The 27079-nt window shown below is 34.2% G+C and overlaps 2 protein-coding genes and 1 non-coding gene across 6 annotated transcripts; all 3 read right to left on the bottom strand.

The window, feature by feature from the left end:
* Positions 1–994: 994 nt before the first annotated feature.
* On the bottom strand, positions 995–13182 carry LOC142619752 (uncharacterized). 4 transcript variants are annotated; one of them, XM_075793010.1, is made up of 14 exons: positions 12999–13182; positions 11874–12236; positions 10551–10725; positions 8197–8280; positions 7871–8112; positions 7550–7760; positions 7197–7276; positions 6815–6899; positions 5360–5491; positions 5150–5263; positions 4995–5042; positions 2237–2321; positions 1754–1810; positions 995–1608 (listed from the first exon to the last, which is right to left on the bottom strand). In XM_075793010.1, the coding sequence occupies exons 2-14, from the start codon at positions 12092–12094 to the stop codon at positions 1478–1480; spliced, it is 1665 nt and encodes a 554-aa protein (XP_075649125.1). In that variant the 5' UTR covers positions 12095–12236; positions 12999–13182; the 3' UTR covers positions 995–1477. The 4 variants fall into 4 exon arrangements, with proteins under 4 accessions (XP_075649125.1, XP_075649128.1, XP_075649126.1 ...); XM_075793013.1 differs by having other exon boundaries at positions 995–1590; XM_075793011.1 differs by lacking the exon at positions 12999–13182 and adding an exon at positions 12781–12958.
* Positions 10387–10486, bottom strand: LOC142621418 (small nucleolar RNA snoR99). Its single transcript, XR_012841797.1, has one exon. It is a non-coding gene; the product is annotated as a small nucleolar RNA snoR99 (small nucleolar RNA).
* A 3347-nt stretch (positions 13183–16529) lies between the features above and the next one.
* Positions 16530–21906, bottom strand: LOC142620031 (ABC transporter I family member 21-like). The gene is made up of 6 exons (XM_075793470.1): positions 21676–21906; positions 21308–21468; positions 18221–18272; positions 17816–17952; positions 17416–17502; positions 16530–17146 (listed from the first exon to the last, which is right to left on the bottom strand). Exons 1-6 carry the CDS (start codon positions 21818–21820, stop codon positions 16859–16861), a joined length of 870 nt encoding a protein of 289 aa, XP_075649585.1. The 5' UTR covers positions 21821–21906; the 3' UTR covers positions 16530–16858.
* Positions 21907–27079: the final 5173 nt, after the last annotated feature.

Raw genomic sequence — 27079 nt, 5'->3', positions numbered from 1 at the left:
AAAAGTTTCTTTTATAAGAAATAAACCCAATTTACAAGATATAAATTATGATTTTATCAAATTTTGTTTAGCATTAAGTTCTAATATTGTAGCATCTGAGTTGCATGAATTTGAAACCATAAGCGTATGACCTTGCTCAACCAAAACATCGACTGCTTCCACTTGCGATGTGACCTTTGATCACCTGGACACCTTAATATCAAGGAAGACCCTCTCTTTTTTTCTTCATGAATGTGAGCTGTGACAGCTGTCTACCTCGTCATGAATAATAGGCTAATGAAAGGTCAATAGAACTCTTAAATCACGATAAGAAAGTTTTAATTGGTTTCAATTGAAATGTAACAATTTACATTTTTCATGTAATTCTGAATATTTTGTTGTGAAAGAAGAGTCCTAAAAAATTCTAACGCTTTCATTCTACCATTATAGACTATAATACTGGGAAAAAACAAGGTTCATAATATTTATAAAATTCTAAATTATATTTAGAATATGTTTAATAGTAAAAGTTATATTTTTTTTATCTATTATAAAATATTATATTATTTGAATTCTACAAAAGAAAGCTCATCTGCTTCTTTTTCTTCTTCTTTTTTCTTTTTTTTTTTTACCCTAGCATTTTGTCCATATGCTTCATTTTTGTGTATCCTTGACAATGATAATTCGACTCATCCGAAATTTTCAATGAGGGTTGGACTAGGAGTAGGTTTTAAATTTAAATAAGAGGTCAAATATTATGAACAAAGATTTTGTGAACTGAGGTATTCCTGAACATGCAGGAAGAAACTGAAGATGAACAAAAATCATGGTAATCTCATAATCTAGAGATTCTAGAGTCAATGAAAGCTTATAAACGTCTTTTTCCTTTGTTTCCCCCTCCTCTCTCTCATTGAGCACATTGCCTTGTTACAAACAGGACTCAAGACTGCCAACAAAAGTGTCGATAATGAATTTGGAAGCATAACACATCAAAAGGAACTAATCGGTATCTTAATGAAGAAAACAAACCTCCCCACATTTTTCATTACAACACTACTTCAAGTTGTCCAGCACAATCGTCTCAAAAAGCATACGATCAAACAGCTTGTTACGTGGAAAAAATATACTTTGTTATCATTAGATCCAATAAAAATACACAACGTTTACATGGAAATGAGTTGATGGAGTGTATTTGTACAGCATTTAACACATTGACAAAAAAAACAGCCAAATACATGTCAATAGTAACGAATTAGTATTTACTTTTCATTTTTTCTTTAACCTTTTTATATCACTAATAAATCTGATTAGTTGCTTCAAAACCAGCAGCCTTTCTTCACACTCTAAAGCTTGAGTTTTCAAACAAACCTCAAATTCCAAGCCGATATATCCACACTCGACTCCAAATGCAGAACCCAAAAATTACACCTCATTACTTAAAAGTCAAAATGAGTTGACTAAAGGACTGGAGCTCTTCATCAGATGAAACTTGCCTGGGTTAGTGGGATTCATTCCGTTTTTTAGATATTTCTAGTTGGGGAGGCAAGAGGTTCAAGAAGCTTCCATGTACAGATTGATGATTTGAAGACGTTTCAGATACCTCAGATATATCTGACAAAGATTCACCTTCTGTTGTAAGAAAAACAAATATAATACTCTTAGGCATGGATAAAAATGCTGATCAACTAAATAAATACTGCTTTAGATAATTAAAAAAAGAAGAAAAAAATGTGTGCAAGTATTGAAAGGTGTAAATGGGTATAAATAAGCCTACCAAAAAGTGACTTGATAGTTGGCCTCTTTGGTTTGGTGGTTTTCTTCTTCAACTCAGCTACAAGGAAAGAAAAATAAAATCAGCTATAGAAAAAGGTATTTGCCTAATAAAAATTAGGAATACAAGAGAACCAGCACAAGAAAATGACCGAAGTCATTATTCCTGCATGTTTTTTGAAGATAACCCAGCCTATTTAGACAACTGGACAGCATAGTGTACTCCCAATAACAAACCAGACTGGTAGGTTTTTTTTTTTTTTTTTTAAGTGAATTAAGTTTCCAATTGCAGGTTGAGGATGCATAAAAAACCCAAGTTTTAGGACTAAGGCTGTTGTTGTTACTACGTCAGTCCAACTACACATAGAGCCTCCACAACCCAAGATATATGATTCATCAGACAAGTTAAACATGTACAGAAATACCCAGAACTGACACCTCCACCAAGCCCACTTAACAAAAATAACTTAATAAAAAAGAGACATACCTATCCCAGGCACTTGATAATCATTGACAATTTCAAAGTTCTTATATGTGTAACCCACAAAATTGATGTCCTTAGATGAGAGCATCTGCAAGGAAAGGATAAAGGTGCAAAAAGAAAAGGTTGACAAGAAATTTTTTTTAGAAAAATTATACAAATATTAAGAATTAACTACTTCAAAATCTAAATCTTACTAAGATTAGTAAATGCAAAACATTTCATAAATCATCAGCCTATGAAACATTGACCCAAAGCTATCAGACTGCAAACATGAAAGGGGTGTTCAAATTTCCATAATCCTAAGGAAGTCAGGCTAGAGTTAGCTCTTCAATCAAAATAGAAAAGATTTATCCCCAATTGAAACGAATCTTGACTATGAAATCAAATAACAAGTCTAGATTTTTTTTTTTTTATTCGTAAGTTACACGTCTATGCTTTTTGTAGATGTTTTAGTTTCAGTGGATGAAACGAGAAGCGAGTTGCCAAGTTAGAAATTTGGCAAGGCGCTATAGAATCTAAAGGCTTTCAACTATGTAGGACTAAAATAGAGTGCATGGAATGTAAATTTAGTAAAGTAGAAATATAGACGTAGGTGTGGTAAGACTTGATGGCCAAGAGATATTAAAGCGCAAGAGCCAGGATCTTTTACTGACTCTTATTTAGTTGGCAGCAATGGCTTGGGAAACATAATTTTGATGTTTGGAATTTGGTTTCAAGCTATTTGTTGTGGATTATTTGGAAGGAACGTAGTCAACGTACTTTTGAGGATACTGAGAATTATTTGGCTTAGTTGACTGATCTGTGCTAGTGGACTTTTTGATTGGTCTCGGTGTTGGGGTCTCTCGAATTGTTCTTCCCTAACTGAATTTCTTTTATCTCTAAGTTTAGTTTCTTGATTCCTTTTTTTTTTCTTTGTTTTTGTGTTGTTCCTTGTTCATTATCGTGAACACTCTTTATTCTTTTTTCTCTTTATTTTCAACAATATTACTTTCTTACCTAAACAAAATTGGATCAATAATTCATAAATATATAGAGATTAAAGAGAATGTGAATCATAACATGAGAGGAGGGTGGATAAAGTGGAGAAGTGCATCAAGAATATTGTGTGATCATAGAATACCTATTAAGTTAAAAGGAAATTTTTATAAGACTATATGACCAGCTATGCTCTATAGTACCAAACATTAGGCTATTAAGTGGAAATACACAAAAAGATGGGATCCAAAATGAGAAAATCCACTTTAAGAGAGGGGTATAGCTCCTATTGATGAAAAGATGAGTCATTTAAGATGGTTAGGTCATGTTCAAAGGAGAGCGATTAATGCAAGGGTAAGAAAAAGTGAGTTGAACCAAGTTGAGAGAACTATAAAAAATAGAGGATGACCTAGCATAACATTAGTAGAAGTAATAAAAGATGACTTATCAATTAAGTGACTGAGAATACGACTTCAAATATAATAGAATAGAGAAAAAGAATACATGTGGCCGACCCTAACTAATCTGTTCAGAATCCACAGCTGGCCCCCAAAATTTGGGATTTTAAAGCATGTTGTTGTTGTTGTTGGTAAGTTACACTCTGGTGAGTTTAAACCCACAACCTCATCATCTACCATGCTCTTCTAAAGGAATGAAGTACCATTTGAACTAAACCTCATTAACAAATAACTGGGTTTAGCATAAAACATCACATCTGTGACCATCAATATATGCACCAATGTGAATATATCATATCTATTATGTGACTTTTGTTGGACCAAATATTATTCAGTATAATTCTGTGATGTCTGAGAAACAAATTTGTTAAAGGCCGCTTCTGAGAGAAGCAAGGATTTTAAGCTTCTACAATGTTCAGGAAACTATCTCCCCTTTCTCCCAAGCTAGTACTTGAATTCCAAATTTCAACGCCATCAAGCTCTAGCTCAACTGTCACCTCCTCCCCTTATGAGTGCTAGGAGGAGAGTGAGGTTGTGGGTTCAAGACCCACTGGGTGTGTGTAGTTTACCACCCCCCCAAAAAAAAAAAAAAAGATTCTGACAAAGTTAAATATTTTCCTTTATACTTGAATACAACTCACAAAAGTTACATCAAATGGCAAGAGATACCACTTGATCCAAAGACCAATGGCAGCAAAAGTTCAAGATTTAAAAGAGGTCCCTTGCCCTCATAACATCCTGGTAACTTGGAAGGAAAAAATTGCAGAAATATACTTCCATCTCCATTGAAGCCTAAGTTTCTCAAATGAAAACAAAACAAAATTTGTACCAAGAGTATTTCTTTTGTTTTAATCTGTGGGCAAAAAATGCCCAGAGTTCTTAAACGACATTAAGAGTTTGACACAAATTTCTTAAACAAGTGCCCCTTAGCACTCCATTGCTTTTCTTAGAGAAAGCAACTTTAAAAACCCTACTTCCTTATCTTTGCCCCTTCAATTAAATTCACAAACATAGCATTTATAAAAAAAAATTAAAACCATCATTAGTAGACCTAGCAAGAGTAGCGTGGAAGTACTACTATCATTCTTCAATAAAGCAATTGCCAAGATGCCAATGGACTTCTACCGGACCAGAACCTACACGACTTCTACTTTATTGATAGGCATTATGATTAATTTCTTTTGGCCAATATGTCATGGCAACAGGGTTAAATGAATAGACAATACCTCATGCTTGCACAAACCGATGGATTAAAAGGCAATATATATTTACACTACATATGAATGAATGATGAACAGCTAAAGTAGCATGTAATACTAGAAAATTACCTTTCTCCATGGACCAGTTTTTGGGTGACTCTGACACTGATTATCAGACTGAAACCAAAAGCAAGTGGAAAAGAGAATAAATGTGATTAGCAACGGGAGATGCCCATAAAAAAGTAGCTCCACGAAATTAGGAATAAATTGAAAAACATTTATACCTCTTCAAACTTTTCAAAATTTTGAGTATCCAACTCATCATTGACCTCAGGAATAAATGCAGCTTCCATGTGATATATCTTTTCCCAATCAATACCTTTAAACCATGGATGAGCCTGAAAAAAGAAAGAAGCAGAAAGGTAATTCCTGTTATTTGCAACCAGCTCATGGATCAAATCGAAAATTTCAGAAAAGGACACACCATACAACACCTTTATTTCATCTGCGCCTTTTGATCCTAACCTCTGGTTTACATTACACAATAGTTTACTAATAAGATCTTTTGCCTCTGGAGATAGCTTTGCTTCCTCAGGAAACTTTAAATGAGTTCTCCAGTTTACTATCTGCATAACATAGGGAAGAATGGTAACATCAAGGCAATAAAATTTCTTTTGCACCCACATGAAAATAAACAGAGATACAAATTGGCCATCCTTCTCTGCATGTGTCCATCTTATATGAGATGGAACATTACTAATTCCATGAGGAACCAAGAACCATTAAGAAAAATGGATCCAGTATGACAACTCATGCAAAAGCAATCAAATTAAAATATCATTTCAGTAAATCAGCAGCCAAACATGCTTTTCTTTTCTTTTTTTTGAAGTGTATTTTAGAAGAACTATAGAATCAGCAGGAGGAATAATTATACTTTGTGCCAGTAGAGTCAGTTATGCATGATTTGTGTCCGATATAAAGTCAGTTATGCATGATTTGTGTCTGATATTCTGATCCTCTTACTGTCTTCTATTATTCTCAAAATTCATAATTCATAATTAACCCCATAAAATACAAATTTTCAATTGTTCAGAATCAAAGGACTGTAAATCAAATAAATTCTGCTGACTCAACTCAGCCTCATTATCATTGCATGGAACTAGGAAGCATGGGAGTGGATTCAGGTGTGGTGCAGCGACATGGTAATTTTTGAAAAAGTAGGACATGGGTGCAGAAGGATACGTTTATTAATTAATTATTAAATATATTTTTATTTATATTTTCTATAATTGCTACGCATTTTTTTTAATATAATGGTAAACATATATCAATTTAAGAGCAACAGTAGATAATAAAGTGAATGCATAACCATTACATGATGTTTATAAATTAGAATACAGTATCGAAAGTTTGAAATTAAAACTAAATAAAAGATAAGTTTGAAATTAATGTTTTTTTTTAATAAGTATTTCGGCCCATATTGGGTCCTATTTTGGACCATTTCGGACCGAGTCGGACTGTATCGGGCCATGTTGGGAAAATAAATGGTCAGGGGACGCGCGTGCAGCAGCGTCCAGGCCACACAATGCATCCCGCAGAGTCTGATGTGGGTGTGCCGACCAAAATGACAAACCCATGCTCCCTTGGCAAGGAATTTCAGGATCATTAAATTTTTTGTATACTAAAAACTTCAGTGCAGTTCAGTTCAACCTCTGTAATTGAGCAATTAACCACACTTCATTAGAGTGGAAACAATCTACAGACCAGTTTACATCATAGGGATCCAAAAGCAAAAGATGCAGAGAGCTTCAGTTGAACTTCAACATCAGATGCTGACTTTAATGTATTATAATTCAAACTGACAAGCATGTTGTCATATACACTGATGAAGAAAGAAAATTTAAGCAAATATTGCATAAAGCTTTTACAAAAAATCTAAGAAAGTGTACCTTCCTACACGTTGTCATGGGATCATCAGAATAAAAAGGCGGGTAACCCACGAGCATTTCATACATTATAGCCCCAAGTGACCACCTGCACATCAATAATCACCATGATTTTGTCAAATTTAAACTGCTCTAAATTTTATATAGAAAACCCATAAAAGTGTAATTATTTATTGCCCCATAACATTGAAAAACACACGACCAGTTTCCATAATAGTGTGATCATAGTATTAAAGATAAAACTATTGTGAAAGCCAAGCCACAAAAATAAAATAAATCAACTGAAATTCTAGGATGCAAATGACTCATTATAGCATGTAAAATTGAACAGATTAATGTTTATGAGACATCCAAACACCCATTAGAGAACACACACACTACTCACCAATCACATTCCATTGCATATCCTTTCTTCAACAGAACTTCTGGAGCAATATAGTCGGGTGTACCAACAGTAGAATAAGCCTACAATGCCCAATATCAACTGATTTAGCGAAATAAAAAATCGTGTGTCCATCACCACAAAATTTAATCAAAAATCCGTTAAAAGAAGATGGAAACTCTTCCAATGCATGAAAACAAATCTTTCAAACCACCAAACAAGTTGCAACTAGCAACATTATGTCTCTTTATAGTTTATATTAGTATGCTACTATTTCATAAAGGAGAAAATACTCTATTTGAGAGAGCCAGATTTAAGGGGAGAGGGATAAGGAGATAAAAATAGAAACAACTTACAAGTGTTCTTCTATTCTTTTGCCAATGCTGTAGTTGCTCTTGTTGTGTGCGCTTTGGGCGCCCATCATTCTGTGCAGTCCCATTAGGGCTATTCCCGACTGAAAAATCCTGCTCTTTCAATGTACTATAGTCTAATGGTTTGCATAGTCCAAAATCTGACAGTCTCAAGTGTCCATGTTTATCCAGTAATAAGTTGTCGGGCTTGATGTCCCTGTAAGGTATAACACAAGCTAGCTCAATCCATGCTTCAGTAAAACAAAATAACATTTTCAGATCCATTTCAGATTAAATTTATACAACATGACATATAAGTGCACAAACCTATGAATGTAATTGTGTTTATGAATAGATTCAATAGCCAGAACTGTTTCTGCAACATAAAATCTGGCTTCATCTTCAGTCAAGGTATCCTTTCTCATAAGTAAAGTCATCATATCTCCACCAGGTAGATACTCCATAATAAGATAAAGAAACTCATCATCTTGAAAAGAACAGTAGAGTTTGACAATGCAATTGCTGTCAACCTCTGCAAGCAGATTCCTTTCAGCCCTCACATGCTCGACCTAAAAGGATGACAAGCCAATTGGCAACAGATATAGCATACAAAACCTCAGTAATACCACCTGGCAAGTCTGATAAATGTATACCTGGCCTCTTCGAAGCATCTCTGACTTCTTAAGTTTTTTCATAGCATATACCTGACCTGAATTCCTTTCCCGACAAATTCTAACCTGCAACACAAAAGGCAAATTTATACTACATATAATTTATAATCCTAAAACTTTATAGCACATACCAATATAAAATTTCTATTAGCAGACAATGAAGTAAAAGAAAGGGAGTGGGGGAAAAAAGAAAATGGTCAATAATATCTACATCTCAAGCAGTCCCCAGACAATAAAACTTAATTTATGCTATATCGACTAGCTTCTATAGTAAAATTGCTCTTATGGATTGCTTGCAGTGAATACAATATTGCAACTTTAATCTCACAAGAAAGATGTATCTCAGTAATTTCAAGTTAGGGGTGGTTTTGAGTCAAGAGTAGTAGGTCTTTGGTGAGTAGCTTGTTTTAATTATTGTTGAATTTCATTTTCCAAGTTGGAGTTGAGTCTTGTTTAGTTCTTGAAAGTCCTTTTTCTTTCCTAATGGTAGTTAGTCCTTATTGTGTTAGGGTTATGCATCTATTACAATGACGGCAACTTAATGAAAGCCACCACTAGCCCACCCGTGTCCCACACAGAGATAGAGATGCACAAGTATACACAATAACAATAACTATGCAAAATTGAAAAGAACCAAACACATTTGAAGAAAAAGAGAAGATGCACTACATTTTCTGGACACATGGAAGTTCTTAACTGACTCATTGTCTTCTATAAAAGTATAAATTTTGCAAGATGCTCCAACTCCAAGGGAGGATGTAAGCAACTACATGGGAAGTACACACACCAAAAATAATAATAATAAAAATTCAAACCCTAAGGAAAACAACAAATCAAGCCCCAAAACTTGTATTCAGAAAATCCAACAAAGAATGAAGACAAGGGAAGTTGAATCAAAACTCCAACAGAAAAGAGATAAGACACTTGAGCCTCAGCTTCTGACCAGAAACCCCCACTTCCTTCAGAGAACAATTTTCTCTCTCCCTCCAAAGCCACCACAAAGCATAAAGAAACAACTTTCCTAACCACTCATTTCCTGTTTCCACAAAAACTCTTATGCCAATTACAGTGGGGCTCTACCATGGATTAGGAAACCTATCACTGTCCCGTAATAGCAGGTTAAAGACTTATGCCCCCATGTCCATGTGGTCCAAACCTCAAGCATGCACAAAAGCCACCATAAACAACATCCAAGAGGGGCAAATTCTCCAAATATCCTTCTACAAAATATCACTATCACCCTCCCCAAAAGAGTCCAACAGTAGGAATACATAAATTGTGTACTCATAGATTTCCTAAATGTATGTGTTCCATTATATAGAATTTTCTTTTACTAGCCATAACAGAGAGTATGCTTTCTTTTAAAAAGGATATAAGAACCTAGCTTTCAACATAAGCTCTTTCATGTCTGTTTAATTAAGCTTAATTAGTGTAATTCTGAAGATAGCAAATAAAAGAAACCACCCCCATATTCGCATGTCTCTGTGTGAGAGTGTGTGTGTGTGTGTGTGCGCGCGCGCGCGCGCGCATGTGTTAAACTATAAATCTTTAAGCTAAGGTTGAGACATATTTTCTCCATTTTTAAGAAGCTCGATATCTCAACCAAAAAAGCAGCCAGGTCAGAATGTTCAAGGTTGTAAGAAATTTTTCATTGACAAATAACAAATCGTGCATATGGAGCTATGCTACAAATGCTTTGTGTTTAGTGTTTGATTGAATAGGATCGGGACTGTGAAAATACCAAGGCCACATATGGTTCACCAATTGTGGAACCAGAAAAATTTTTCTTTTCAAATGTAATTAAATTTTATTAAAAATAGAGGAAAGACCTAACGTACATGGTGTGTACACAAAGTTCCCCTAAAAAACTACACAAGAATAACAAGTAAGAGAGAGAATCAATAAATCTACAATTGATTGCATTTCACTTGGGCTAAGGATGCAAGACCACTCAACCAAAATTCTCACGAACAATGATTTCAGCACTGTGATTGAGAACCCAAAATCACTAAAGGTTTGATTGTTCATATTATGGGCTATAATATTTTTGATAAGTTTAACGTGAACTATAATATAATAATTATCCTTCAAAAAATTAGTAGAAAACTAGGATTAATAGCTCTTTTCAAAAATATTATTTTGATAAGTAAAAAATTAGAGATAAGATTGAGAGCATGTACCACCCTAAAATGATCAGCAAGACAACTAAAGAGACAGCTGACAAAGTGAATCAGATGGATTAATGTGAGGGACCTGTTCATCCCTAAAGCACTCAAAACACAGCTAAAGGGGCAGATGTAAGAGATCATAGTATATGAAGTTAAGAAAGTAAATACCTCTCCAAATGCACCCTTTCCAATCATTGTCAATAACTCAAAATCATCAGCACCCATTTTATGCCTCTGAAGGCGCATGTACTCGGTTTCCTTTTTCTCCAAGAATTTAAGTAGGTTAGTTTGATCTTCCTCAGAGACATCTGCATCAGCCAACTTCTTTTCCAGAATATTTCGTCTGTTCAAGGGAAGTAAAACAAGAAATCTTATAGCTCTCCAGCACTAGAGTTTCAACTTTCTAGTCCTATTCATGAAATGGTTCTTTTTGATAAGTACCTTATCAAAATATATTAATCAGAGAAAAAGTGGAAATTCCACAACATTATACTTTTTGATAATTCAATAGTTACATCAATGGGGGGGAATTTGAACCATAGACGTCTCCATTGAAAATACCAAGAAGTACAAATTGAGCCACAAAACTCTTGGCCACACAATTATACTTCATTAAAAAAGAAACGCTTTATGCAAATTAATACAATTCAAGCAATCGATGCACTGATAAAGGAATCACTCGTTACTTATAATACTTAAGATAAAGACTACATCAAAATCTATAGACCCTTCACACTTGAAGAAGCCAGAATATAACATAAGGAGGAAGAAGAAAAAGAGTGCAATGGCAAGTTCTCTCAGCCTAGGTGAGGCATCCCATGTTCAAGTCTGGAATCAGCCTTTCCAAAATTGGAGTAAGACAACAAACCAACCACAAAAGTAAGAGTCTTGTGCATTAGGTACGACCTTTTTTCGACAAAAGGAAAAAAGTGTAGCTACCAAGAAAAATAAGATTTATTAATCCTTGACATACTTCTACCAATTTACACACCCACGCACAAATATATATATATATATATGTATATATATATAGAGAGAGAGAGAGAGATTATTATATTTACTTCTACCTTTTACTCCCTATCAACCATTTACAGCCTTTACAGATGAAAGTTCAATTTTTCTGCTAACAATGAAGGAGGAGAGGAGGCTTCTAGGGAAATTATACAGCTTCATGCAGAATCACTATGCTTAACAAATAGAATACATAGCCAATACAGGCTCTAGGTTTGATACAAGTATTATCTGATAATACTGAGACTAATTGTCAAGAAAGGTTGTTTTCTATGACATACTACATGTAGTAGAGCACATTAAACCATATAACTTTTCCTGCTTAACAATAGGAACAGAAAAAAACTAATTAAAACAATAAAATGGCCATGGATATATGCAATTTGTTCTGTTTTATAGACAGCTAAATCAGCCCCCAAGTGTTTTAATATCCGAAAAGAAAAAATTAACAACTATTTATTCACAGGTTGTAAAACATACCGCTCCTTCCTCTCCTGCAGATTCTTCATTTGCTCCTTGTAATGGTTCTCAATATACTGCTTTGCAGCCGCAACCTTCTGCTTTGTAACATTGGAAAGTGCTTCTGCATCATGCACATTCGAAATCCCAATCCCTTCTTCACCAGGCTCTTTTTTCCTCGTTGAACCCCTCAACTTGTCCCGTGGTTGAAATTTCTGAAACCAACTCCTTGCCGAATCCATTCCCTTCTCTTCTAGCCCAAATGGCTACCTCAAATACTATATAAATTCCATGCCTCTATATACTAAGTCCAAATCCAATCACCACCAAAAACCCACCAATTCATTTGTCCCCAAATGCCAAAAAAATCCAATGGCACGTAATCTGCATTATTAAAAACATTATTAAGAAAACGTACAATCATGCATTAACAAACATAATTTAACGAAAAAACAGAAAAGAAGATAAATTTCCCACCAAACAAAAACAAAATTAAAGGAAATGTCTTCCTTTGAATTCTTCCAATTCCATTATTTAGCAAATACAAGTCAAAATGCTTCACAATTCAATATTTTTTTTTTTGATAGGTACTTCACAATTCAATATATTAAAATAAAATATATTAAAAAAAAGTTCAAATTTCCTTAGAATGCTATGCGTATAATTCCATACCTCTATATACTAAATCAAATCACCAACAAAAACCCACCAATCTATTTGTCCTCAAATGCCAAAAAAAAAAAAAAAAAAAAATCCAATGCCCTGTAATCTGCATTATTTAAAACATGATTAAACATAATTCAACCCCAAAAAAAAACAAGACAAAATGTAATTTTTTTTCCTTTGAATTCTTCCAATTCCATTATTTACACCCCAAAAACAAAAACAAAAAACAAAAAACAAAAAAAATCAAATTTCCTTAAAATACCTTAATTTCTCAGAGGAATCAACGCAGTTTCAAGACAAAGACAGCAACAATGTAACGAATTTGGCGGACCCAAAAAAAAAAATAAACGAAGAAAATTCAAAATATCCAAATCCGTACAAATCAAAGATGGTGTAGAAAACAACAGAGAGAGAGAGAGAGAGAGAGAAATTGGAGAAGCGCGTAAAATAACTGTCAAATGTGGAAGGAAAAGCATATACCGTGATCCCGCGAACCCTAAAGAGATCAACACACCCCACACCCCCCCCCCCCCCCCCCCAAAAAAAGCAATCAAATTTTGATAGTCACTCCGCCACTGTCGGATTCGCTTCGTTTGCTCTTCTCTCGGCTCGGCTCGGCTCTTTTTAATTTCTTCTATGTTTTTCTTTTCTTTTTATTATTATTATTTGAATGTGTGAGTGTGTGAGAGATTTTAAAGAATAAAAAAATTTTCTGTTGGTGCTTTGGACCTCACACGAGATTTTGATCCTATAGGAGAGATTTGAGCGTACTGCGCACCACTTTTGACCCAAATATAGAAATTTATATATATATATATATATATATATATATATTTTTTTTTTTTTTTTTTTTTTTTTTTGGTATGTGAGATTTGGATTTTGGAGAAAGCGATTTTTACTATTAAAAAAATAAAGAGGGAAATTGTACTTGATTGGTTTGGATAATTTTGTAAAAACCATATCATTGCCAATAACAGAAAGAAATTATTTTTATAAAAAAAAAATACCTATCAAGGGTGTGTAACATTTTTATTTTTATTTTTTGAAATAACAGTAGTAGAGAAATGTTATATTCACAATATTTTCACAATAAATTCTAAGTAGTAAATTATTACTGGTTCTAATTCGAACTCATCAATAGCCAGTAATAATCACCTATTTATGATTTATTGTGAAAATATTATGAATATAGACGTGTAATAACCTTTGTTTTACTCTATTGTTGATTATTTTTTTCTTTCTATAGTTAATTCATTTGAATCACATCATTATGATATGATGCACATGACATGATTGCTTTGTTTAGTTTATTGATTAGGGGGAAAGCTGTTAATGTTGATAATTAGTATTAAAAAAGGGTGTTATAATATCAATAATAATTATACTAATCAAACTGAAAATCAGACACATGTCATCTTTTAAAAATCACTACATTTCTTAACACTATCAACTTGGGTTTATTTTTTTAACATATGGCATAAGTTCCTAATTTGTTTTCTTTGAAGAAGCTATCAAACAGTCGCTTTTAAGATTTCACACACACACACACACACACACACCTCTTCAAACCAAAGAAACCAGCACCATCATATATAACTTGACTTGGCTTCAAATTATAAAATAAAAAATAAAAGAGCTGCTATCCCAAATCTCTAGGATGATATAATTATCTTGATGATTGCATAAAGGTAAAGGAGCTTGATTGGTTAATGACACCACATGGGGTAACAAGAATCAAATAAATCCTATTCAGAAGTTAGATTAAAATAATTATAAGGTGCCTAAACCACCACCCTCGGGAAGCACCTGCCTAATCCATTGTCACTATATTAAGTGATATTGATATAGGCATAAAAAAGTGATATTGATTGTTTTTTTCTTTTTTAAGAAAGTGATATTGTTGTTTCGGCTTGTATATTTGTCTTGAGAGAAAGGCCAATTGTATGACTTGCAATTTGGCCCAATGGGACTGAGCCAATTTTGATCTTCTTATGTCTATTTCTAAAATATCCTTCCATATAAATCCTTCAATTTTCCTTAATTTTAAATTAAATTTGTGATACTTGCTTGGTATTTATTTGATTTTGTGCAGTCTATATTAAAATTTTAAATATTTCAGGGAATTAAAAGACTTAAATGAAAGTGGTACTTTTTTATCAAAAAATAAAAATAAAAGTGGTACTTTTCAACAACAACAACAAAAATACCTTGTTAATTAGAATTTATATTTCACAAGACAAAAGATGAGAGATGCTAGTAAGCTTTTCTTAATATGAATTTCATTTCATTTCTTTTTTTTTTTTCCTGATAATTACCAGACTTAATTAAATATAACCGTAAGAGAAATTTAAGCCTTGGATGTCTCCGTTAAAAACATCAAAAAAGAAGTGTCAGTCAAAGCTTTTGGTTTGGTTTGTTTGTTTTTTATTTAAACTTGGAGTCCAAAGAAAAGGAATAAAACACAAACACTGCACCAAAGTTTGAATTGGCATTTGTTTATGGCAGGGGTGCGGGTCTTTCTCGTGAGGAGAGGACCACTAGAAAAAGTCAGACGCAACGTCGAAGACATAATTGGAGGTTTCTTGGAGTACAGGCATAATGTCAATGGGACCATACCTTAGCTTTAAAAGTAAATGTTCCAATAAAACAAACTTTAGCACTCAAACTCAACAATTCCAATTCAAAAATGGCAACAAAAGACTCAAAGAGACAAACTGACAAAAACCCACATTAAAAAATAAATATATAAAAATAGAATTTTTGTTTGTAAGCTGCATTATTTGGTAATGGTTTTGGGAAATTTTGTGATTTGCTCCTCCTTTAATTGTACATACATGGTTCCCCATTATTATGTAGAACCAAAGCCAACAACATGAAATGGACAAAATTTCTGATAATGAATAGTTCAATTGGGAACTGTTACTGTTATTGTGGTGGTTGTGTAGGAAGTTGGAGAAGCATAGCCATCATCACATTATCAATGCTGCAACAAATAAGCAAAGATAAGAGCTGCTTTTTTCAATTTCTCCCCCCAAACCTTTTGCCAGGTGTTCTTGTAATTATGGTCTTATTATTGGGTTTGTTGCTCTCACTCTCAGTCTATCTGAAATTCTCTACCCCACAATCTTGATATCAAGATAATTGTTTTATAATTTCAACTAAAGCATGAATGGCTCTACCAAACTCATTCACTGCTTGGCCTTAAAAAAAAAAAAGTCAAATCAAATCAAAGACAATTTCATTGTGGGTGATGACTTCTTCAAGGATATAATACTCCCAGCCTAAAGGTCCACATTCTAGGTAGACAATATTACTCAAGTCTGTATTAAACACCAATGGCTTTATGGCTTAAACTTAAAGGTAGCTATAGTGTCAATTTTTCATAAATTAGGTGATTGAATTACGCCAAGCTCCGCTTACCTTAGTAGAAGCCACACTCTTGCAGTTTTTGTGTTCAAACTTGACAAAGGGAAGCAATAGACAATCCTAGGAGGTTTTGTGTAAACTGTAGAGAATAACAACTAATGTGTTGAGGCTTAATAACATATCAAGGTATGGCTTGAAATAATCTCAATATTTATGTACTGCGTGTTTGTTTGTAATTAAATTTTGAGAAATGTTCACAACATCTTCACAACAAATCCTAAATGGTAAGTTGTTATTGATTGTTACGGATAGATAAAAAAGTAATTTAAGTTTTGAATTCAAATTAGAACCAATAACAACTTTACATTTATGATTTGTTGTGAAAATGTTGTGAACGTAACACCTCTCTTAAATTTTCCAATCCTGGTGAAACAATACTGTCAAGGTGCAAAAGAGGTAAGTACAAAAAAGATTGCAGGTCTTAATACAACTTACATCTATTATTGTACGATACACGACACAATACGTATCGTACTATATGCGATATTGTACACTTTGGCTGCCTAAAAGCAATTCACTGGTACAAAATGAAACAGAAAACGGGAAACATATTTCTTGCTTAATGATGTCAGCATATCACAACAATTCTCGAAAACCAAAATAATATAGCCAAATATGAATCATAATGTGATTTGAAATTTGATACATTATTATCTGCTGGCGGCAGAATATTATGGCTTCGCCAGGTAGCCAACAAATCAGATAGCTATTGATATCCCCAGTCTCCGTAGGAGCTACTAAAAAGTAACACTATCACTCAAAAAAATAAGAATTTTACAAGAATGAAGCAGCATTGAGCAATGCTGACATATTGCTTAAAAGCTTTTGCATCTCTCTTCTACATTTGGCTTTGAATTGAATTCCTATTTTGAGGTTTATTTGATCAATAAGACAAAGAATAAACTTCAGAAAGATTAACGATAGTATGCCATGTGTCTGGATGACATAAAAGGAGAAGTACCCAAAGTAGATGTCTTCTGGACTTGAGCAGGAGGGTTAACATGTTTCTTTTTCTCGCATTTGGTTTCAGCGCGGAGCCATGACTCAACCACTGAAAGCAAATTGGATGAATTCTTCAACTCATTAACCTCTGATAACTTCTCCGACCTCCTCAACTCACCATCTTGGATGTATGCCAGATGTGATGCCCATGTCTCCAGGCCATCAAAAATATGGGTTGCATATACTATTGTGGTTCCTCTCTATAGAATATATGACAATATCAATAAAGACAATATATTTGCATGAATAGGATGTCATTAATATGATTACATCTAAAGTGTGCCATAGTTTCTACTTTCTACAAGTGGCTTGAAAATAGATGAGGCAATTCCTTGTCACATGTTTTACTGGTGTGTCCAGACCTCTAAGAATATCTACTGTCTCCCTCTCTTTTTTCAAGTGTTTCCATGTTTGAAAATTTGGTGTGTGCGTGCATGTAGATGGAATATTATATAAAGCAAGTGAAAACCTGTTCGCATTCTTCCTTGAAATAGTCAAGTAAATCCATTCTAGCAACAACATCCAGGTCAACTGTAACTTCATCTAGCAAAAGGACCTGCGGATGTCTCATAGATAGCAATTGGTTAGGAGTAGGTAGGACCACTACAACATATCACTGAATGTTCATCAAGATAGAACCCAAATGCAACATGATATAGCAATTGAGTAGAGGCTTTGACATGTTGAAGCAAAGCAAAACAATGAAATATTAGGAGAGCAACTAATGTGTGCTTAAAGTTAAAAATTTTCTTCTTGTTTTTGGGGGGAAGCAAATAAATATCATTAGTTTCAATGATGATAAACATTAGAATGAGGACGGTACAACCCTATCAATAACATTCAGTTCCACATTCAAGATTCCATAATACCTTGAAAGGATGAAGAAGACCCATGCAGATTTGGACTCGACGCCTCTGCCCATCAGATACCTTATGCATTCTCCATCGCAGATCAATATCTAGTAGATCAATCAGCTTGTCTCTCCTTACAGGGTCAATCCCTTCAACTGCCAAAAGAGAATGTGTATAATCTCAATTCTTTTGCATATAAAAAAAAAGGATTAAAATTATTGAAGGGAGAATGAAAAGGACTATTTGTCTATCTACACACACACACACACACACACACACACACACATGTGCACGTGCATAAAGAAACATCAGGCAGCAGCAGAGGTGTTGCTATACAATTTATTTAGATCTTAATGGGTTTATACATCCATAAAGTGGTTATCAGCAATAGAAGAGAAATCCAATATGCAGTTTATTACGCACCTCCAAATATCATATGTTCGGCAGAAAAATCACCCTGAAGTGGAACCTCACCCTGAATGTTTGCAGACACATTTTTGTTCAGAGCATAACAAATGCATGCGATTGTAGTAAAAACATAAACAGTTTACCAACACATGATGAGTTTCTTCATAAGATATTTCTAGTGAGTTCAGTACATATGCATTCAAACAAGAAGTGGCAGTGACACTACCCGAATTCGGGCTAATAGTCTATAGGTTCCATTATATCAGAGGCATAAAAGAAGTTTTTATATTTTAGAGAGGAGAAAGAATTCAATTAGACAATCTTATAGAATATTACTGATCAAGCATACAGAATTTTTTTTCCTTTTGATAAGTTAGTAAATCATTAAAAAGCATAAAGGGGCACAACCCAAGTACAGGTAACTATAAATAGCACAAAGCATACTCACATAACTACTTGATAAATCTGCTCTTAAAAAACACAAATCCATGATACACTAGTTTGCATGTACTTGGTGTATTCAGTGAGCGCATACACACACAGAAAATTTGAATTAAATAGGGGAGTAGTGAGAAGAATGGCTATTCTCTTGATATTGCTGCAAGTGACATAGAATAATGATTGTGATTCTTACCGATTAATTACCTGGAAACACCTAGAAAATGGAAATGACAAATTACCATACTAAAATTTAAAATTATTTTTTTATTAGGAAAAACCATTTTTGACAATGAAGACAACACAGAAATATGATTCTTACAAATAACATCAACTTCATTATCATCACCCAAGTCTTACCAAGCTAGGTAACAAGGAAAATCTAACTACAAAGCTTATTCTTTTTCTATCTTGAATAACTAAAGACGGAAATGTGCTAGAAAGTAGAAACACATAAATATGAACATGTGCATCTCAATTCTATATTTCACTTCATTTTTGTGGTGCATGCTGTGTTAAATAAATCAAATTTGTCTCTGACATCATTGCCCATGTCGTTGAAAGGACTTTCAAATGATATTTGAGCAGTACAAATTTGTCAAATAAATACCATAAATTGAGGCCTTCTCACATAAACAATGTTAGAAGTAAAAACTATAGCATAGATATGAGGTAAGGGCCAACAATCTTATATAAACTATATTCTACTAATATGTAGTACCTGTTCATCTCTATAACTTTTTTTGAACCTACGTATGTTAGTTATGAGTCAGACACAATTGTGAATGATGGTACATTGCCCTTAAAATAATGGATGGAAATGTTAGCCAGAAGAAAGAGCTATACAAGAGCAATTGGCACATAGGAAAATATCAAACAAAAGATATAAAAGTGCTTTCGGCCTAGATAAAGCTTTAGAGTGACTTATTGAGATTTACGATGTTTGTGCAATAAGCTTTGAGGCTTTGCTGGACACAATTTAAATGAATATGCTTATTATGTTGGCAAGAAAATGCTAGATTCAGACATGCAGGGTGAGACTTCAAGGGGAGATGTACGTGCCCCTCTATGGAAAAGGATATGGTAATTGAATGTCCCAGAAAAAATCCGTATTTTTGCTTGGCATTTGTGCATGAATGCAATCCCCACCATGGTGAATTTAAATAGGAGAGGAATCCAAGTTGATGTCCTATGCCCCATCTGCAAGAATGAAGAAGAAGCTGTGGAGCATGCCATACTAAAGTGTGAGCTAGCCAAGGCAGTTTGGTCAAAGTGGAGTGATGGCCCAGGAAAAATTTTGGAGAGCAATTGTGATATATCTGATCTGGCTCTCACTATAATAAGCCAGGGAACTCAAAGTGACCTGGAAAATTTTTTTGGAATTGCCTGGGTGATTTGGTACCAAAGAAACCAATTATTTTTTGAAGCTAGCAAAACAACAGCAGATCAGGTTTGGGGGACAGCAATCAGAATGGTAGAAGATTTTAAGACGGCAAATAATCTTTCAGCAATAGGGAAAGAGAAGGAGATTAGAGAATGGAGGCCTCCACCAGAAGGAATTTTCCTCATAAATGTGGATGGAGCAATCCCTGCTGAGGATGGTCATTCTGGAGTTGGTGTTGTCATTTGGGATTGGGAGAGTCAGATTGTTGCAGCTGTGAGCATGCCCCTATCTGGGAAGTTTGCAGTAGAGGAAACATAAGCGTTAGCCATGGAAAAAGGTGTTATCCTAGCTCTTGAACTAAGCTTGGAAAATGTCATTTTGGAAGGAGATTCTCTGCAAACTATCCAGGCAGTACAAGACAAAGAGTGTAAGGGAATGACTGGCCACATCATTTGTGGCATCATCCATGAAATGTCCAAATTCAGGATGGCAGAGGCTAGACACATTAATAGGAATGGCAACAAGATAGCCCATGAACTTGCTCAACGGGCCAAGAGAGTTGGGGAATTGAAGAGCTGGACTGGTACAACACCAGAGATTGTAGCTAATCTTCTTGGTAAAGATAGTTTCAGCTAAGGAAATTAGTTTGTGGTCTGTTTTGTTTGTGGTCTGTCTTGTTACTCTTCCTTGCAGGTTTCTGTCTTTTCCTGAGCTTTGTATTGGTTGTATTGACTATCTTTGAATGAAATGAATATTCAGTTTCAAAAAAATGAGGCGTTCACCCTGGTATGCGTCATACTTAAGAGACAAAGGTGAAAGCCTCAAACCTTAGGCAATGCCAAATAAATGAAGTCAGACAAATTCTAAAGATTCCGGGGTGCCATAATCTTTTAAGAACCCATATAAAATCGGTTTCATTTCCAAGAATCAGCCACTCCAAAAAGAAAAGAAGTAATTGCCTACCAATCACCTCTCCTAGACCTTGCAAAAGTGGGGAGCTTTGTGCACTAGATACAACCTTTGTAAAATCAGTTTTATTTCCAAGTAGCCCAAGACATGATTAGTGTTAGATGTAATTCTCTTTGAGACAGTCCACTCCAAAACAAAGGAGTCCAATGTTCATTGGATTAAAATTTGTCTAATTATAGATTTCCACAAGCTAAATTCAATCAGAGACAGCTCATTAATAGCATTATATTATATAAACACAATTGTACCATGAATGAGTTTTAGTTTTTAAAAAATATCAAATAGTATAAAAGCAGAGTCAAAGAACTCACAGCAGAGCCAATGGTTTTACTCCAAGATCCTCCCAAATAGGATAAGTCACCATCACACACCAACTGGGTGTCATGAAAAGCCGAACGATTCAGCACACGCACCACGTCTCTCCCTCCCACCATATGCTTACCCGCAAGAATCTTCAGCAAAGTGGTCTTTCCTGCACAACATAAGTATTTTCCAGTACAATTTAACAACTGGGTATTTTTATTTTTTCTATTTTTTTGATAAAGTAGGCAAACTTTCAAAAGACAAATCCCCTGGACTCGTCTCTAACCAGTTAATGCTCAAATGGTTAATTTACAGAGGTGAAAAATGAGTGGGTGAATAAGTAAAAGCGATAAGATTGATTGATTGATTGATTTACCAGATCCGTTGGCGCCAACGAGGAGGCATCGAGATCCGGGTTGGATGTTGAGGTTGAAGTCGGCGAAGATGGGTGGTTGGCCTTCGTATGAGAATTGCATGCCACATACTCTGATACTGTTGTTCTCTTCTTCTCCGTCCGCCATCTTTGGCTCTCGAATTGAAATGGAGTGCTAGTATGGACCTCACTATATATGAATATGTGTGTGTGTTTATTCAATTCCTTGGTCATTTTATAGTACACGTATCAGTTTATTTGTTTATTACACTTTCGACTTTCCACCCAATTGGTTGGCAACGCATGTCATGTCGTGTCCGTGTTGCTTGGTCTTCGTTTCGTTGGTAGTTAGCGCACTATTAAAACTAGCTGCAGAAAGGGTTGGCAAATTTGGAAACGAACCCTGAACTCGAAACAAAATTGGTAGGTCATGGTGGAACATAAATGGGATAGTGTCATATTTAAATTGACATGATTGACCAGTTTAATAAATAGATTGAGTTAGTGTCTAATATATGGAACCCGTTTAATCCGTTTAATTAAATGAAAATTTATCACTACACCCTTCAAATTCTAATTCTAGGTATATAAACTTATTAGTTATTATAGTTTATTTTTCTTTAACATATTATGATTGATTATTTGTGATATTGAAATATGTTTTAGTTTTGAATAATTATTTGTGATGCAGTTACTCGTTAGTTCTGAATTTTATACTAAAAATATTTATTTTTTTTGCTTTTCATAACTCAATTTGGTTAATACTATTTTTTTTTATTTTGATAAAATCTGATAAATATGTCGACACGATTGACCCATTTAATAAATAGGTTGTGTTAGGGTTGAAGAATCTTGACCTGTATAATAAAATACTCATGAGTCGACACGATACAAACCCGACATGCGAACATGAATTGCCACCCCTAGTTGCAAACTCGCTTGTTAGCCAACGCTTACTTATATTTATGGTTTAAGCCTCTGTGTCCAGCTATCAATCAATCAATCAAAATATTTGTGTAACTCAAATTGCTACTTCTTGAAAAATTCAATCCCACTGATAAATTTGAAAAAACACTATTGCTTGTTTAGGCCTCAAATTAAAACTCATGACTAGATTGCTTTTACCCTACTTAACTAAGTGCAAAATAAGAGTAAGTGTAACGCAATGAAACCGGAACAACTCTCTACGACATAAGAAAATACTATAAACAATAAAAGTAAAACTTAAAGAGTAAGGAAAGGTAGATTGTTTAGACCCCCCCAAATTAAAACTTATGGCTAGATTGCTTTTCCCCTACTTAACTAAATGCAGAATAGGAGTAAGTCTAACGCAATGAAACTGAAATAACTCTCTACAGCATAAGAAAATACTATAAACAATAAAAGTAAAGTTTAAAGAGTAAAGGAAGAGAGATGCAAACACAAGAAAACACCGAGATGTGTTATTGAAAAATTGAAGTACTCCGTGAAAAACCTTTCTACGACCCTCCAAACTAAATCAATCCACTAGTGAATAAAGTTGGAGTACAAAGGTATCAAAAAGATTCTCCAAGTCTAGTCTACCCAATGTACTCGAACCCTCCAAATTCCAGCTACAACAGACTTCACTGAACCATCTCTTCACTAGTTATCCGGATCCCACAATTAGTTCCAAATTGCATCCGCCAATCGATGGCTTTTTTAAATACTTCTCACATGCTCCAAAACTTCTCTTAACACTCAGATTGGGTGAAGTAAGTGTTTGGGCTAAGAACCTCTCAAGGATTTGAAATTGAAGAAGTAAGAGTAGAGGAAAACTAAGAGAAATTGTGTAGATAATTATGGGTTTACAATCTCTAACTCTCAAGTATATTGTTAGGGTTTTCTCTCTGAAAATCTTCTAACAATTTCGTGGATAATGTGGACTTATATAATGTTGATAAAGAAATGAGAAAAACACACTTTAAAAAGTTTTAGGCAGAGAGTTTCGTGGGTCACTCATGACTTGGCCTAAGTAGCGAAGTGACTCGTGAAATACAACTTAGCAAAAGACTGTTCAAATTCCAACATATGTTTCTTACGTAGCCTTTCGTGAGTTGTCCACTCGTGAGCCAATCGCAAACTTTACTGTCTTCCCAATTCTTCACCAAACTCTCACACTCAACCAAACTCTCACACTCAACCCTTATATTAAATCCCTAAAACAAAATTACCAAAAAACCTATACGTATATAACTTATTCTAACCCTAATTTCATAACCCCCTTCCCCCCCCCCCCCCCAAATTGCCCTCACCTACTCTCACTCACTTTCAAGTCTCACCCTCACTCACTCTCACCTCTAACCCTCAGGCTCTGTCACCGCCTCACTGATTTGTTACAGGTTTGTCACTCACGGCTCACTCACTGTTACTTTTTTTTTTTTTAATAACTTTGGGTTCGTTAATTGTTACTTAGTTTATGGAGTGAAATTAAAGGTTAGCAATTGTATAATTTGTATTTATTTTTATATTTACTAGTTGCAATCAAAAGGTTCGCTATGATTTATTGATTTATAATTAATAGGTGATTTTATTGATTTATGATTAATATGTTTGTAATGGTCTTATGATTTGGACTAATTTGGCACTTTGGCTACAATGTAGGGCTTGAATCTGGGCAAATATAATATTTTTTGTTTGGGCCACGATATAGGCTTCAATTCAATCCCTTTTTTTTTTATTGGGCCACGATTTGGGCTGGGATTGGGCTCAAATCAGACATGGTTGGACAAGGCCCGTGGGAGCTTGACAGGGCAAGTTTGGGGGTTTTAAAAAAACTCGTTTATGAAACGTGCAGGGTTTGGGTAACAGGGGTAGGCCTGCGAGGCGGGTTTGGGCATAAAAAAAACCCACCCCGAACCCAACCCATTGTCATTCCTACATACACAAAGAAGGGAGAAGATTGGAGGTAGGAGAACTTATATGTAGAGAGAGGCATGGAGGAACTTGTGTGTGCAAAGAAGGAGATGAGACTACTTGAAGAAGAAGAAAGGGAGTTTAATGAGTCTGTGTTATTGTGTGTTGGGAAATTTAGACCCCGGTTGATAGAATTAACAAGTTTTAAACCCAAGTTGTTAATTATATTTATTATGAATAAAACTTGTTAAAACAAACAAACATAAATATCATGTCAAAATCATGCACAACGGAAAAATAAATAAGACAAGATATGATAACCCGGGAAAATCAATGAAACAAACTAATTTCACACTAAAAAACTTGAGGGGAAACCTTCCCGAAAAACAATTCACTATAGTAAAGAGAAGTTTCAAATCTAGTACAAAATTTTTGTCCATAGACTTTACAATCCCCGTAGATGAACTTACAATAGAAACCTTCTACCGCTTCAGAACTTCTAAACTCTTCAATATATGAATGCCACCTTTTTTGCACGAATCCCAGTACGTGACTAACTAATGATGCACGGCTCCCAGTACGTGACTAACTCACCAACTTGAAAAAGATGTTGGCTGCAAAGTTCTTCACTTCATCAACAATGAAGATCAAGAAGCACTTAGTTACAAAACTGTGAGGCACAAAGACGCAGTAACTTCTACAAAGAGAATAAGCACTCGGTCACTTTTTCATGTGTTCTTTTTGTATTATCTTATGTGACAGCCTTTAAAATAAGTCTTATATATGTCTAAGGTTGTGAGAAAATAAACCCTACACATACATGTCAGCATGGACCGAAAATCAGATTTGGAAATCTGAATTTCATAATTCTCGATAGATACAGCTGTTGAGTAGCTGTCGAGACCTTGATAGATAGAATCTGTTGAGAGTTGTCGAGACTCATTAAACCTCGATAGATACTAGCTGTTGAGCTAGTTGTCGAGCTTTAAAAACCAGCACTTCATCACTTGATTCTTAGTCAAACTTGCATGGTTTTAACACTTGAACTTGAAACCTTGTTCCTTGAAGCATTAAACACATCTTAGATCTACCCAATTTCAAGTAAAATGTGTTTTGTCAAAGGATTAGCCAATACATGATGACATATGTTCCTAACATAAATCACATATGTCTCAACACTGTGTTTGAGTATGCGAAAGGAAGAGAGTTTTTTTTTTAATCAATTTTGGTTTTAGGGAAAAAAGGATTTTTTTTTTTTTTTATCAAATTATTGATGTGAACAATTATGAGAGCTTGAAATCCTACATGGCAAGCTCTCAAGAAAAAAAAAATTCAAAGGTTTCGGTTTTGTAGTATATAAAGATTAAAGTGGGTTCTAAATAATTCAACGTAAAGTCTCTTATTGTTGAATAATAGATCTAAAATTCAATCTTGTTTACACCAAAAACCAATAGGTATCTTGGTCTAATGATAAATATTAAACATGCGGATAATATCCTATAATTATATATCCATCATCTCCCATTCTTATTCTTATAGCTAATCATCCCAAGAAAAAAAACTCTTATTTAATGTGGTGCATATTAAATGTAGGAGGGATTTGATAAAATATTTTCATATTTAATAAAAGAACTATCATCGGGAGCGAATGTCATAGGTTGAAATTCTCTAAAAAAATATATATATATTTCCACATCCATTGTGACTTTTTTTTTTGTACTTAGTTTTTAAGGCATCATAAATTATCATAGTAATGTGTATATATGATAACTTTAAATCACAACAAAAAAAAAAAAAAAAAAAACTTATAATATTGAAAAATGCATTTTGTCAAGCAAATTTGTTCACAACCTTATAGAATTTTATATTCATTGTTGAAAATAACAAACTTCAAAATACATAATAGTCTTATCTCTAATTTATGGATTTCATGCTTCAGGTTTTTAAAATCTCATAGGTCTAATGTTGTCAAATAGTTTTAACCATGATTTTAACTTTTTATGGATGTTATTCAATCTAATCTCATGATTACTTCCTCTGATAAATATATCTAAACATATCATAATAAAATGTTAAAGAAGTTCAAAAACCTAAAAGAGACATGCATAATGCAATTTAAATCAGTAATAGTAAGAAAAGTCTAATGAATGAGAATCAATGAAAATGAAATAGCAATTTCTACTCCTTGTTCAAGAACAATACTTTATTCTTTTCATTAAAAAAGAAAGAACAATACTTTATTCTAAGTACAATTTCTCATGTATATATATATTATTCCAAACAGGTTTTAGCAATACAATTTCTCATTTTTTATCTAACATGAAATTCTTTTTTTTATTTAATTAATATAATAAATCGCTTTTCTTACATATTATTTCAAACAGGTTTAATATAGCCACCGATAATGAATGCAGTTAAGTTCCATTCACCATGCATGCTCTCCCTTCGTAGGAGCCCTCCTTCTCCGTAAGAGTCCTTTCTCTAGTCCATACTTGTGCTCACCCCCTCTTGCTAAGGGCTTTCCCTCCCCCCA

Source organism: Castanea sativa, chromosome 12 (assembly GCF_040712315.1).
Source record: "Castanea sativa cultivar Marrone di Chiusa Pesio chromosome 12, ASM4071231v1".
Taxonomy (NCBI): Eukaryota; Viridiplantae; Streptophyta; class Magnoliopsida; order Fagales; family Fagaceae; genus Castanea; species Castanea sativa.
This window is presented reverse-complemented; position numbering and strand designations above follow the sequence as displayed.